This window comes from Orycteropus afer, unplaced genomic scaffold (genome assembly GCF_000298275.1).
Source record: "Orycteropus afer afer isolate SDZICR_OR568_19922 unplaced genomic scaffold, OryAfe1.0 scaffold00786, whole genome shotgun sequence".
NCBI classification, from domain to species: Eukaryota; Metazoa; Chordata; class Mammalia; order Tubulidentata; family Orycteropodidae; genus Orycteropus; species Orycteropus afer.
The window spans coordinates 780591-794750 of record NW_006922373.1 but is presented as its reverse complement, the minus strand read 5'-3'; the positions used below and the strand labels follow the sequence as shown (position 1 = coordinate 794750).

The window sequence follows — 14160 nt, the reverse complement described above, 5'->3', positions numbered from 1 at the left end:
TGGAAGCCACAGTAGTGAGTTCCATTCCAGAAGGGTCCAACCACCAACCCTTTGGTTAGCAGCTGAATGCTTTAACCACTATGCCACCAGAGCTCCTGGCAGATAGTAAGGGCTCAGTAAACTAGCCATCATTGTTACCCCTCCCCCTGCAGGCAAGTGAGGCAAGTTTGTGCCAGCAGTTCTTTCTTCCTCCTTCCGTCCCTGCTTGACTCCGGTTCTATTTCCCATCCTCAGTAACTACCTGTGGAGAACACAATCCAACACAGATCCTTTTAGAAAAGCAAGTTTATTGGTCAGGCTGCTCACCAGGACACAGCAACGTGAGAGGCTCCCCAGAGCCCACAGGAAACTGCATCGGCCCACAGCTCAGCCCCCTTCAGTCCATCAGCACCAAGGGACCTTGTCCCACATCCCCCTCCTCCTTCAGCTGATGTGTCTCCAACCATTCAGAGAGAAGGGTAGTGAACCAAGAAAAGGAAAAAAAAAGACAAAGCAGCAGCAGCAAAGCCTTGTATTGTATAAAAGATGTGTCCCCAGTCTCCTCCCAGAGTTTCCCTTCCCTCCCCCAACCCCCTAAGAACAATTAGCTGCAATTCTAAAGAGCAGAGCTAGGAAAATAAGGTGGGCAGGTGGGGGAGAAGGAAGAGGCCCTCCAGCTCTCCTCTTTGGGCTTTGACTGGAAGGGGCAGGAATCTGTCCTTGCTTCTGACAAGCTGCCTTTAACGTTAACTGAAATGTCCTTGGGAAAACCTGGCCAGTGGATAACAAACCAGGCCCTTAAACTGAACGCAGTAGCCCCTTCATCCCCAAAGACTCAGGTAAGATACATACAGGGGCAAAAAAAAAAAAAAAAGTTATTGGCCAAGTTCTACAGTATTTTGATACTAACACCAGGGAAGGATCTTGAAAAGGTACAGGAGGATGAAGCTAAGGGCTGGGGTTGCTTCATTCACAGGGAGATACTCAGGGATACCATTTATCCCAGCTACCTTCCAGCTCTCAGCTGGGGGGTGGGGGGCTGGCCTTTGGCCTTTAGCCTCCTTCCTAACTCCCAGCTCTCTACAACCTTCGGTTGCCCCATTTCAAGACCCTAATTTTTCTGGGCTTTGAGAAATGGGCTGCCCGTGAGGGCACCAGCCAAACCCCAAATGACAGGGCCAGTGAGGTTTACCTCTCTCTTCTCCGTGCAACATTGCTTTCTGAAGTTATGTTCCCTCCTAATTCTGAAGATAGTTCAGTTGTCTTCAGAGAACCGCAGAAAGATAGGTTTCTTCTCCTGAGTTTCTCCTGCTACTAACCAAAAAACCAAACTCAACCACCGTCCGACTCATAGTGACCCCTCCTTGGGTTTCTGAGGCAGTATCTCTAGGGAAGTAGGTTGCCCAGTCTTCATTAAGAAGAGTGGCTGGTGGGTTTGAACCACCAATCTTCTGGTTAGCAGTCAAATGCCTTAGGCACTATGCCACCAGAGCTCCTTTCTCCTGCTATTAACAAGGGGAATTCTCCTCTCTTCACCCATTTCCACCTTCTCCTACTATTTTCCCGTTCTCCTTCCCAAAAGCCACGGTCAGGTGCTCGTGTGCATGTGCATAAGCATGTAAGTGTTCCTCACCCCACCTTCTCACTCCCCAGAGCTCCATTCTTCCTTGTTGGGGCCCTTTGCAGACACAGCCTGGGCTAAAGCCTCCCTCAGGGTCGTGGCTCATTGCTCCCTCTCTCCGCCATTGCCCCAGCTCCTCTGCACCACCAAAACTGTTTTCATATCCTTCCAGTAGGGGGCCTCCCGTGTGGACCAGGGTTCACTCTTTTCTCTTAGGTAATTTTGGCTTGAAGCCTCCAGGGACCAGGATGAGGAGGCAGAAGAGTTCCGTGAGGAAGGAATGGCAGTAGCTAGGTGTGTGTGTTTGGGGGCGGGGAGGGGTGGGGTGGAGGGAAAGACAGTATTTCCCAAGCCGGCCCAAGACAGCGTGGAAATGACAGCCATTTCCTCCAGGATTCCCAGCTCAGACAACTAGGAAATGGTTTCTCTCCTCCTCATTTCCACCCTTAACTATGCCCAAGCGTGGGCTGTGCATTGTGGGAGTTGTCTCCCCTCTCTTTTCGTACAGCTGCAAGGCTTGGGTGGGGTGCTTCTTGAAGGGAGGTGTTTCCAATTTAGGAAAATCTCTGCCAGTTTGGGGCTGTGAGAAAATACTAAAGTTCAGAAAGGGGTTAGGGGCGGGGAGAGCAGGGCGAGGCAGGCGCAGCCTTCCAGGGCGGAGCCCCGCGCCCGGCTCAGTCGCTGTCGCTCTTATCCACCAGCACTGCGTCTGACTCCTCGGTGATCTCCAGCAGCGTGTGCATGTCAGGGCTGTTCCCGCGCAGCAGGTCAGCGGCCTCGTTGCGCTCCTCGCCGCCCTCCTCTCCGTCAGCGCCCACCTCCACCATCTCCGTGGCCTTGAGCACCTCCACCTCGCCCTCGCGGATCTTCTTAACGTGGAAAGTGAAAGGTGGGACCTTGTACACCGCTGTCTTGGAGCGCGCGTAGACCACGTGGTCGGGCGTGAAGGACTTGCGCAGCTTCTCTCGCGAGGTTTTGATCTTCTCGCGCCGCTCAGCTGGGACCAGGCGCGTGCCCAGCTTGTTCATGCGCTTCTCCAGCGTGTGCCGCGTCTTCTCCAGGTTCTCTTTGGTCTTGAGGCGCGTCTTCTCCAGATTCTCGCGCGTGCGCACCCTTGTCTTCTCCATCTTCTCCTTGGAGAAGGCTTTCTTAAAGTCGTCCACGCGCCGCAGCCCGCTGCGCTTGATTCGCTCGGCCCGCGACTCCTCAATGACCTCCTCCACCTCCACGGCCTCATCGGACGACAGCTCCAGCACTGCCGCGTCCTCCTCAGGCCGCTCGCCCTCACCCACCTCCTCGCCCTCCTTCTCGGGCAGCGCCTCTGAGTCCTTCAGCGACTTGCTGATGCTCAGTTTAGCCGGCAGCTTCACTTCATCCTAAGAAGAGAGAACAGATGAGGTAGCGGAGAAGCAAGGGGGATTTGGCGGTGGGGACGCTCAGCCAGCCCTAGTTGGGGTGATAGTGTTCCTGGAGAGTGCATGGGGAGAAGATGAGGCGGTACCTCGTGGTACCGTGACTTGCTCATCATTACATCGCGCCTGGCACAGATATGGACACATTGTGGGCACTCAGTAAATGCATTCAATGTTTACTATACAGATGGCGTGATGAGGGAGGGAAAGGCTTTGTCAAAGAACAGAGGTTTTTGGTGAGCATCAAAGGTCGCAAATTCACTTGAATTATAATTGCACTTCGGCAGAGTATCTCCGGGGTCCTCCAACCCTGTCCTGCATCCTATACCCACACATCCGCTAAACCACTGTTCGCCCTTTGCAGCCCCAGGGACAACAACCTAACTTTGAGAGTGCGCAGAGCGCCTTCTAGTGGCCTAAATAAAATACTGTCCGAGCCAAGCCTAAAAGAAAGAGGGTTTGGGAGAATCGGTTTAGGTTGATGGGTGGACACTGGCAGAAAGTTAAGCCAGTGTCAGACGCCCCATGAAGGAGGGGTATCTTGAAGGCAACGTAAACATGAGTCTCCCAGACCCATACCATTTCAGAACCAGCCTTGGGGAAGGAGGGTTGTGACCTAGTCCCACCCCACCCCTGCCCCCCAGTACTATTTAGCTCCACCAGTGGTCATTCTACGAAGCTGGCAGCCAGCCACACAGATGTTTTTCCCCCTAATCTGGACATTTCTCCTAGCTCTGACTTCCCTGCCTTGGAACGGAGGGGAGAGATGACTTTTCCATTCTTGCCTGTTTTTTTTTTCCACTGGATCTGAGCTAAAGGAGTCAGGAGTAGGATGGTGGTCCCAGATTCTCTGGGATCCTGTGGTCAGAGCCAGCTTCTTCCTCTCCCCCTGTGATGATCTCAGCACCAGCCCTGCTTTCCAAGAACCTCACTTTGGACAACATATCAGAATCTCAGAACCATCCCCACATCAGGAGGTAGGTGAGCTTCGCACAGAAAGGGAGAGAGGCCATAACTCAGGACAAAAACAGGATCGGCTCTCTGTCCCAGGCTCTCTTTAGGGACTTCTGACGATGGAATGAGAGACAGTAGTTTCTATAGAGGATTATCTAAGGATTGTTTCTCAGAACTGTAAGGAAATCCCATCTCTCTTTTAAATTGTGATTTGGGTCAAAATTTACAGAGCAAATTCACTTTCCATACAGCAGTTCACGTACACTTTGTCTCATGACACTGACTACTATTTACAACAATGCAACAGCTCCCCTCCAACTTCCTCCCAATAGTTACCTCTTCCCTGTATCCATTTCTCCATGCACTCTTGCCCCCTGAGCTGTCTCCCTGTGCATAAAAAGCCCTTCTTTCCCCATGATTGTTCTCTCCAAGGAGTGTATCTACCTCAGGTAAATGTTCAACTCATATACCTGTCTTTTGTTTGGCTGAAAGCCACAGGTGTGGGTTTAATTCCAGACCTGAGGGCAGCTAGGGGCCATAGTCTCAAGTGGTTCCACCAAGCTCAATCAGACTAGCAAACCTAGTCCCCCTTTTTTTTTTTCTTTTTCCAAATGATTTTGAGTTTTGTTCCACATTGTTCTCCTTCTCTATCCAGGATCTCCTACATAGATCCCCCTCCGAGTGGTTGACAGTGGTAGCCAGGCACCATCTAGTTCTTCTGGTCTCATAGTCGTATAGGCTGCGGACTGCATGGTGTACTAGTCGCCAGGAAATCCCATCTCTTGAGAAATTGAGGCAGCATGAGCTGACCCTACTCACAGACAAACACACACACATACTTAGGTAGCCTCGTATCTCTGCACCACCTGCTCCAGAAATTCCTTCCCTCGCCCCAACCTCCTTCCTCTTCCCTCCCATCCACATCCCCCCAGACCTTCCTGGTTTACACTGAGAACTAGGAACACCCCCTCCTAACTTCCTTCCTGCCCTGCCAATAGCATTAGCAGGGACAAAGAGGGAATGCTGGCTCTACCTCTTCTCCCAGACTGGGCACCAGCTCTGCTGGGCACCAGTCCACCTCTATCTTGTTACTCAACTACACCTCCCAGCAGGCAAGGTGACTTGGGCACAGGGCATGCTGGGACTTGTAGTCTCCACCTGCCATAGCTGGGTTAGTACTATCTTGGGCATTCTGTTTGTCCTCCTGCATTTTCTCAGTCACAGAGGCACTATGGGGCATTTTCCTTGTGAGGATGGGAAGAGCCCGACATCTCTCAGGACTCCTGATTCCAGTCATACACTCTGGGGCTCCTTTGGTAATCATCCTCTCCTTGGCTGCTACCCAGGGCCTTAGATATCACATAGGACTCACACGATCTAGACTCTGGGCTACCTCTTCATTCATTCCACCCAGCATTTACTTGTAGTCCTAGTATCAAAAAATTTCCATTCTCATCTGTCCTCCACAGCCTCCCTGACTAAAACCCACCCACGCTCCAAACGGTGGAGCTGGAAACCAGCCCCCCTTCCCTGAGCTCAGACAATGTGGATGGGCTACAGAGGGATTAGGATGATGGGTGGGGAAGAGTCAGGAAACAGTCCCAGCTGCAGGAAAACAAATCCTCATTGTCTCCCAGCCCCACCCCCAGCATCTCTAATTCCCCCCTGCCCCACCCCAGCCCCTAAAGGCTGAGCCGGCTGGTTGTCCTAGCCTCTCACTTCCTGGATAAAGGTCTTTGCCAGCTGAGCTGGGAAGTGCAATGGGCTCAGGACAGAGCGGCAGACTTCTCATAGCCAACCCCATCTTTCTAGAGTCGGATGAAGGGTCTCCAACTAGAAACCAATGAGGGGAGGTTTAGCCCTGGATTCGGGGAGGAGGCTCTCCATTCCAGGTACCTGGGAGATATAACCCCATTCTTTGTGGGCTTCCCCCAGGGTGATGGCTTACACTGGTGGAGCTGCCTTCTTGGTGGGAGGTCAGGCTAGGAGTAGAAGCAACTTGACCTGCATCAGTTGTAACCTCCATTTTGACCAGTGAATGTTCTGGCTCTGAAGGGGTACACCACTGTGACCTTGGCTTTTCCCCTCCATGATTAGATTTTCTCTTTTCTCCCCTTTCCAGGCCAGGTTTCCCTCATGACTCACAGCTCTGGAGTGCTGTCTTGGGTCCACTCAGTCTGCCTGTTGCTATAACAACTACCAACACAATCTGGAAGCACACACCTCCCCCCACCCTAGGCGCACCGGCCAGGCACCCTTGTCCCACTCCCACTTCCCTGGCAGAGTTCCTAAACCAAAGGGGGGGGCAGCCAGGAGGGAGGGCCTGTTTGTTCTGTTTTCCCATTTTTATTAAACAAAACCACCACTCCCAACAGGCTTGGTTTCCAGAATTACCTTTAATGACCACATCTGAACAAAAGCATACACAGCCTCCCCCAGCCCTGCCAAACACACACAGCCCCCTGACTCAGGAAGAATTTAAAGGAGCCCCAGAAAGGCATCCAGCCCCTTCCTAAGATCCACCCCAAGCCCAGCCCTGCTGTAGAAACGTAAGACCCTGTGGCTTAGAAAGATGATTGCTGTAATTTAATTCAGCACCTACTATGTGCCCGGCCCCTGGCCAGGCACTTCACATTTGTCAGGGAGAAGGTACAAGTACCACATGGGTCTGGGCAGGAGCCTCTGTTAACTTAGAGCTAAGCTGCTGGTCCCCACCCCCCACCCCACCCCCCGCCCAAGAATAACCAGGGCAGACTCTAGGGAAATGGGTAATTCAGAGCCCCAGGATCAGCTTAGAGTTCATCAGAAGAGGCTGCAGATTTGGAGAGGGTTGGGGGTGGGTAGTAAGGTCTTAAAAACTCAGAGTCTCCACTTCTCTCGCCAAGAGTAGCAAGAGACCCCAAAGGTAGGCAGAAGGGTCCTTCCCTTCTGCTACAGCATGCATTCTCAACAGAGGCCATTGTGCCCCCCAAGAGGACAAGCACTGATGCTTGCTTACAGGGGAGAAAAATTCCTTTGACGTTGTAACTATGTAGCACAGTACATACACAGATACCAAGTATATTCATAATATTAAAATTTCAGGAGGAAGGGCACAGTCGGAATAAAGACTCCGCAGGAAGATGATAATGAAAACAAAAATTGAGAAAAACTGTGCCATAGGGAGGCCAGAGGCTCTACCAAGCAGCCACAGCGTCCCCCCTTCTGGCCTCTCTGCGTTGGCAGCTTTTGGGTTGCCCCACCCAAAGCAGGATCTGGGAAACAAGGGATCTCTTTGCAAAAACATTTTCTAAAAAAAAACTGGAAAAAATAAGTGTAAATGTTTTCCCTAGCTACAGGGAGTGGGTGGGGAGGGCGCCGAACAGACCCCAGGCCTGGGCCTCATAAAGGTCCTCTCCAGAGCGGCGTTGGGCCAAACTGGCCCGTCCCTGAGGGGCGGCAGAAGGGGGACGGGAAGGGGCCCAAGCCAAAGCACAGTTTCATGCAGCTTCATGCAGGGTGGCATTTGGGTGCAGCGAGTTTGCTGTCTGCAGAGTCTCTGTTGAGACCAAAACCAAAGGAAAGGGGGGAGGCTCTATCCTTGTGCCACCCACGGCCACTGCATATACCACATTTCCTCAACTACTCACAGCGTGGCTGTGTCCACAATACATAGCACCCACACACAGAGGGCACTGGCCACCATTGAGCAATGAGCTGATGGTGGACTGGAGCCACCCCACGTGCCCACGGATGGCCCCATGGACCCAAGAGACCCTACGCACCCCCACCAGATGTCGGCCTCTCTGGGGTGGACAGAGACCCCGGCTCTGGGTAATAGGGCAGTGTCCTTGGCGTCTGGTCAAAGGGTGGGAGCTCAGGCACTGTCTCAGGCTTCAGGTCAAAGGGCTCGGTCTCAGGCAGAAGGTCAAAGGGCACGATCTTGGGTGTGGCCGGGTCAGAGGGTACATTCCGCTTCTTCATGGGCTGAGATGAGGAAAAGGGGTTTAAATGGGGCTTGGGATGTGTGAGGATAAGATGGGCTGAGAGAAAGAGGCCTTGGTGGGCACGCAGAGGTGGGCTGGTAAGTAGGGAGAGGGAAATGGGGCACTCCATGTATTAGGGTGGAAAAACCCACATTTTAAATATTTCATCAAGACGATTCTGTGGCTGAAAGGGGTGGGATAAACCCAGGCCCATGAACTAATAAACGCGTAGCGCCTAAGGCACTTGACTGCTACCCAGAAGGCCAGCGATTCAAACCTACCAGCCACTCCTCTGAAGGAAGATGGGGCAATCGACTTTTGTAGAGATACTGCCTCAGAAACCCAAGGAAGGGTCTCTATGAGTCAGATCCAACTCGGCGGCAGTGAGTTTGGTTCTATTTTGGACTGTGACACCCCCTCCCTTTCTCCCTGTTGAATCTTCCCCAGTCTCATCCTTGAGCCTCCACCCACTATCCCTCCCAGCCTATGATCCAGGGATGGTGCTACTGGGGAGTCTGAGTGGTGGGGAAAGAGGCTGCTGCGGGTGGAGAAGGAATTTCCTGAGAGACAGTTGTTGGACTCAAATTGGAGAGGTGCAGAAGAGTAAAAGAAGCCAAACAACGTCACCATCCTCCCAGTCAGAGGCTGCTGATCCCAGTTCTCACTGTTCCTCTGGGCAGGGTGGACACTGGGTGCCGTCCCGGAGAAGGAGAAGGAGAGGCAGGGAAGAGGGATGTCCAGGCCATTTCCCTTCGGTCACATCCCCACTGCCTGCCTCCCTTCTCACCCACCCAAGATGCACAGAGAAATAGGTTCAACCACCAAGCTACTTTCACAGCTGGTGGGCCTATATCCTAGGGCCCCCAGCAGCAGCTCCCAGCTCTCCCTCCTGAGGGGCCAGGCTGCCACTCACATTGTTCAGTGAGGAAAAATTAGGAGAGAAGGACAATTGAGGGTAGAATCAGGCAGCCAGAAGTGCTCAGAGTAAAGCCTGCAGCCACAGGAAACCAAAGCAGCAGGCCCCAACCTGCCCTGTGGGTGCTGGGGAAGAGATGGGGAGTGGCAGGGAGGCTGAGGAGAAAGGGAGCTAGTGAAGCCCTGTCCTAGCCAGGTGCAGAGTCCAAGCCAAGGGGACCAGTGGTTGGTCAGGGAACTCCACTGCTCACACCCTGAGGCCTTGCCCTCCCACTGCCATGGCCAGGTGACCACTCATTACCTTTCTTCAGTGCTCACAAGGCTGAGCAGCTAATGGCCACCACTCTTGGCCAACACTGCACCCCCACAGCGCAGACCCCATGCCAAGACCTTGCAGCTCCCTCCCCGGAAGAATGAAGGAGCCAGAACTAACCCTGGGTTAGGGTGAGCCTCTACCCTGAATCTGCTGCAGAGCCCGGGAATGGAGGGAGGAGGTGAGCAGCAGGCATGGCAGAAGAAGGAAGACACCTGGGTCCTGGCCCCAGCTTTAACCCCCAGTCACTTCAGTGACAATAAGCAAGTGACTTCTCATCTCTGGGCTTTTGGTTAGCGACAAAATGAAGGTGTTAAAGTTGATTATCTCTCAGACCTCTTCCAGCTCAAACATTCCATGACAGAATGATGATCTACTGATGATTTAGTTGAAAGATGGTAGCATCCACTCAACTTTGGGGCTGGTTTTCTCTCCCTGTCAGTTGCCCACTGTGTGCCATCACCTTTTTCTTGTCTTTGATCTTTACAGTTGTCAAATTTCACACACACAGTCTGGGAGGCAGGAGCAGGGGAATGGGATGATTTCCTTTAGTCTTGGGAACTCCTATAAACACCCTCCCTGCTTTGGATCCAGTGGCTGGGAAAAATAACCCAAAGTCAGCTTTTGGAAGGAAGAGAGTAGTAAGCACTCTGTGGCCACTAGCCGTAAGTGGTAAGAGGGACTAGAACCCCAAGTTAGGAATATTTCTGGGCAACGGTTTGGGGTGCTTTTGATGCAAGGCAGCCCTGATTCACCCTGAGTCCAGAAAGAAATTACAGGTTGGGTTAGGATTTGGGGAGGAGAGGCTAGCAGGTCCTCATTGCAGTCCTAGTGTCCTCCCCTTTAACGCTCATGAACCACTGAAACCCTTAAATGCTTCCTAGTCCTATCCCTGAGCTCTGGTGGCATAGTACCTAAGGCATTTAACTGCTAACTAGAAGGCTGGTGGTTCAAACCCACCAGCCACTCCTTGGAAGACTGGGCAATCTACTTCTATAGAGATGTTGTTTGTTGTTGTTATGTGCTGTCGAGTCGGACCCGACTCATAGCGACCCCTCCTTGGGTTTCCAAGGCAGTATCACTACGGAAGTAGATTGCCCCATCTTCCTTCCATAGAGATGCTGCCTCAGAAATATACCCAAGGCGGGGGTCACCATGAGTTGGAATCAACTCAACCGCAATAAGTTCAGGGTTTTTTTTTGTTTGTTTGTTTGTTTGTTTTTTGAGTCCTGTCCCCAAGCACTTGGAGCAGGTGATGAGTCTTCCCGGCTGGTCTGTTTGTGGGTCAGTAACTTTGCCTCTTCTAAACAGCTCCAGAAAACATTTCCAATCCAATATCTCTCTCTCTCTCGGGATTCTAGAAGAACTCTGATGGCAGATTAATGCTTGGGAGAACTGGGTCTTTAATGAGCACAGCTCCTCTCCTTAGCATGGTGTTTCAGAGCAGCCACAGGCCTTCCCACAACCTGGCCTGAGCCGCCCAGCAGCCCTAAGTCCACTAGCCTCTAGCTGTCTCATTCACCCCTCCCCTGTCACCTGGTAGAATGGGATGCTAAACTGCTCATTTTTGTTTGGAGGAGAGAAGGAAATGCCAGAGAAGGGTAGTCATGTCTTAGAAGTGAGTCAAAGTGAAGACTGAAATCCTGGGGTAGCGGGTGCTGAATTTATTTTGGGGAGTGAGTGTGTGGAGGTGGGTCAAATGCAAACTTAGCCTGTGAAAATCATTATGTCTAGGAGTCCCCTGAATCTGAGGTGGGGCCATTCAAAGGATTCCCTCCTTTCTCTCGCTGGAAAAGAGTGTGGGTGGCCAGATGGCTTGATCCCACAGCTGGGGCCTTCCCACCTATTCATCATTCCTCAAGCCCTGCTCTCTTGCCATGTCATCGATTCCCACATGTGCAGTGGGGAATACAGCAACCCCTCCCCTCCTCCCACTTGGAAGAACTTACCACATCCCCCAGAGGCTTTTCTCCAAATCAACCAGTCTCTCTCTCTGTCTCTCTCCCCTCTGCTGGACCACCCAAGCGTCCTAAACCCCCTCATCGGGAATTTACCATAAATGCTGCTGCCCCCAGATTTCCCTATTAGGCCTGCCAAGACGCTGTGCTATTTTTACCTCATTTTCTTCCCAAGCCTGCAGACCTCAGGAGGAGTGGCCTGTGTTCCCTGCCAGGGGCTGAGTGTCCCACCCCCTTACCCTACCTGGAACATCTGCTCAGCAGCTCAGGGAAGTTCTACTTCCCCCAGCCCCATTCCTGTTGCTGGGATCTTTCCCTTACCTCTGAGCTCCTTCCAGGGTTGGGATCATTTTAGTGCTTAGTTATTTCTCTGTGGGTTGGGAGCTCAGCTCCCAGCTTGAGCCACGTATTTCTACCTCAACTCTGTGTCCTGTGTCCCCACACTGGCCCCTGGTTTAGTAGTGATGTAGTCAAAGTCAAAGCTACCCTGTGATTAGAACTTTACTGCCCCCCACTCCCACACACAACTTACCATGGGAAGCCCCTGGCCTCTGCACAGACGTACCTCTCTCCCTCTGGCCCTGTCCTCTCAGAAGCTCCATCTTTCCCATAGGGAGATTTACCTCACACCTGAGAACTTTTCCAGGCTCTTTCATCTTGGACATTTAGAATCGGAAGGGTCACCTATCCAAACCCTTTATGGCAACCCTCTATCACACCAGCCTCTGTAGAAAAGATAGAGCTGGCTTGCTGTCCCTGCCCCTGTCATGTTCTTCGCTTGATGCCTCCCCCCCCCCCGCGCCCCCAGTGCTAGGCATCTTTGAAAAAAAAAAAAAAAAAAATCTCACAAGTGCACCACCCCCTTCCTCCAAGCAGCTAGATGCCAAAAGTGGAAACAGCTCTGGGAAAACCTTTTCTACCAGAAAGGGCTGTAAGCAGGGGAAACAAAGCTGCTTAAAGGCCAAGTGTCTCCAGAGAGCAGAGGTTAAGGTTGCGAGGGAGGTGGCCACTTCTACCTCTGTTCCACCACCACCTCCTTAAATGAGCATCCATCACCCTGTGTCTACTCTCCCCAAACACTGTCCCAGTAATGCCCTGCCACCCCCTGGTCACCTGCATCTTCTCAACATCTCCTAAACATCAAGCCAAGGAATCATTGCTTGACGGGTCCCAGAGCTGCCCTCGGACAGGCCCCTCACCTAGGGGCCTAGAGAAACCTAGCCTTTCTACTACCTCAGGGAGAGAAAGGGGAGGGGAGAGCATAGACTACCCCACCCCCTGTAGGAGCATGAACCAGGCCTTAGGGAAGCCAGGAAGAGGAGAGGGGTGGGTACATTCCTGCCCAGCCTAAAACAGCCAGGCCCTCTGCTCAGAACCACTCCTGGTGGGACAAGGGAAGAGGAGTAATGGAGTGGTGCAGCACCCTGAGATCCCAGGCTCACTTGGAGTTGTGATACAAATGCTACATTTCTAACCAATGGGAGGAATGGGGAGAGATGGAAAGAAGCAACCAGAGGCCGGGCGGAGCCCGCTGCCCACCAGCCTGCTGCCAGTTGGCGGGAGCCAGCACAGGGCCCGCGGCCTCCGCCCCCGCAGGCATGCGGGGTGATTCACTGTGCCTTGTCCCGGGTCCCCAGTGGGGACAGCCCTCCCCTATTAACCGCCCCTTTTGCATGCCCAACGCCGCGGACCCCCGTCTGCTTGCTCCCGGGAGCCGGGCTAGGGTGACCCCAAGGTCCTCAAAGTGCCCGGAGGCCAGGGGCCGACCGCAGCCCGGGGACTGGAGTGGGGAGCTGCGGCTGATGCGGGGTCGGTTGGGCAAGGGAGCGGGGCGGGGGGACGCTAGCGGTCCGGTCCCTCGCCTGGCGCAGCCCCCACGGGTGCGTGCCTGAGCCCTGAATCACCCGCTATATCGGGCGGGCAGCGCCGGAGGCCCAGTCCCGGGCAGCACAACCAGTGTCCACTTACAGCGGGCCCCAGCGGCCGCCAGGGACCCCCGGCTTTTCCGGAAATGTCCCCCAGGAGGAAGACATTTGACAAGTCAAGTTAGGAGCGGTTTGCGAGGACAACGCCCCCGAGTCCAGCCCCCTAACTAGTTCCCGCTACGAGTTTGACCCAGGAGGGAGAGGGTGGGGTGTGGAGTCGCGGGGTACAGAGCGCGCCCAGGAGTCCCCCTCTCCCCCCACGCCACCCCACCCCAGTCGCGCTCGCCGGAAGGGGCGTGGGTCTCCGGAGTGGCAAAGCCAGGTTGATGGGAGGGGTCGCGCCGAAGACAGGTCCCCCCACTCAAAGTCCCGGGCCGGGGCTGGCGGGCTGGGCAAGGGAGCTCTCTGGGCGCGGCCCGTCCCCCGGCTCACCTGGTAGATCATAACTTTAAAGTTGCGGCGCCGCAGCAGTTCGGCCTCGTTGACCTCCAACTTCTTGATCTGGCCGGCCTGGCGCTCCAAGCTGCCGCGTACGGTCTTCACGTTGACGCTGACCTTGCGCACCTTCTCCAGCAGCTTGCTCACCGTGTTGCTAGTGGTGGCGTGTGCCTTGCCCAGCTTGCTCAGCTCGCCCTGGATGCTCTGCACGGCGCCCTCCATCTCCGCCTGCCGCTCCTCCAGCTGGGCCTGGGTCAGCTGGATCTGGTCGACCGCGCCGATGATTTTGTCCAGAAGGCTCAGCACCAGCACGCCATTCACTTGATCCGACTTGATCAACTCCTCGGATCCGGCCCCCGACGGCTCCTCCGCCGCTGGCGCTCCCACGAGGGAGGATCCCGGGACCCCGGCGTCGGGGTACCCGGGAAGCGGCTGCTCGATGATATGGAGCTGGGTGTCCTCCATGGCTACCCGGAGCCGCGCGGGGCCGGCCGGGTGGAACGGGAGCGGGAGACCGGGAGAAGAGGAGGAGCAGAAGGAAGCAGAAGAGCGAGCGAGAACCCAACGCAGAGGAAACTCGAGCCACGTCCGTGCGCACCCGGACTGCGGCCAGAACTCTGGAGCGGGGGTCGGTGTGCTCTCAGGCCAAACCCTAGAGGCTCACAGCCCATTGGCTGGCC

The 14160-nt window shown here is 54.1% G+C and overlaps 1 protein-coding gene across 1 annotated transcript; it reads right to left on the bottom strand.

Annotated features, from left to right (window-relative positions):
* Positions 1 to 2274: 2274 nt before the first annotated feature.
* CAVIN1 (caveolae associated protein 1) lies at positions 2275 to 13945 on the bottom strand. Its single transcript, XM_007957761.2, has 2 exons — positions 13475 to 13945; positions 2275 to 2976 (listed from the first exon to the last, which is right to left on the bottom strand). Exons 1-2 carry the CDS (start codon positions 13943 to 13945, stop codon positions 2275 to 2277), a joined length of 1173 nt encoding a protein of 390 aa, XP_007955952.1.
* Positions 13946 to 14160: the final 215 nt, after the last annotated feature.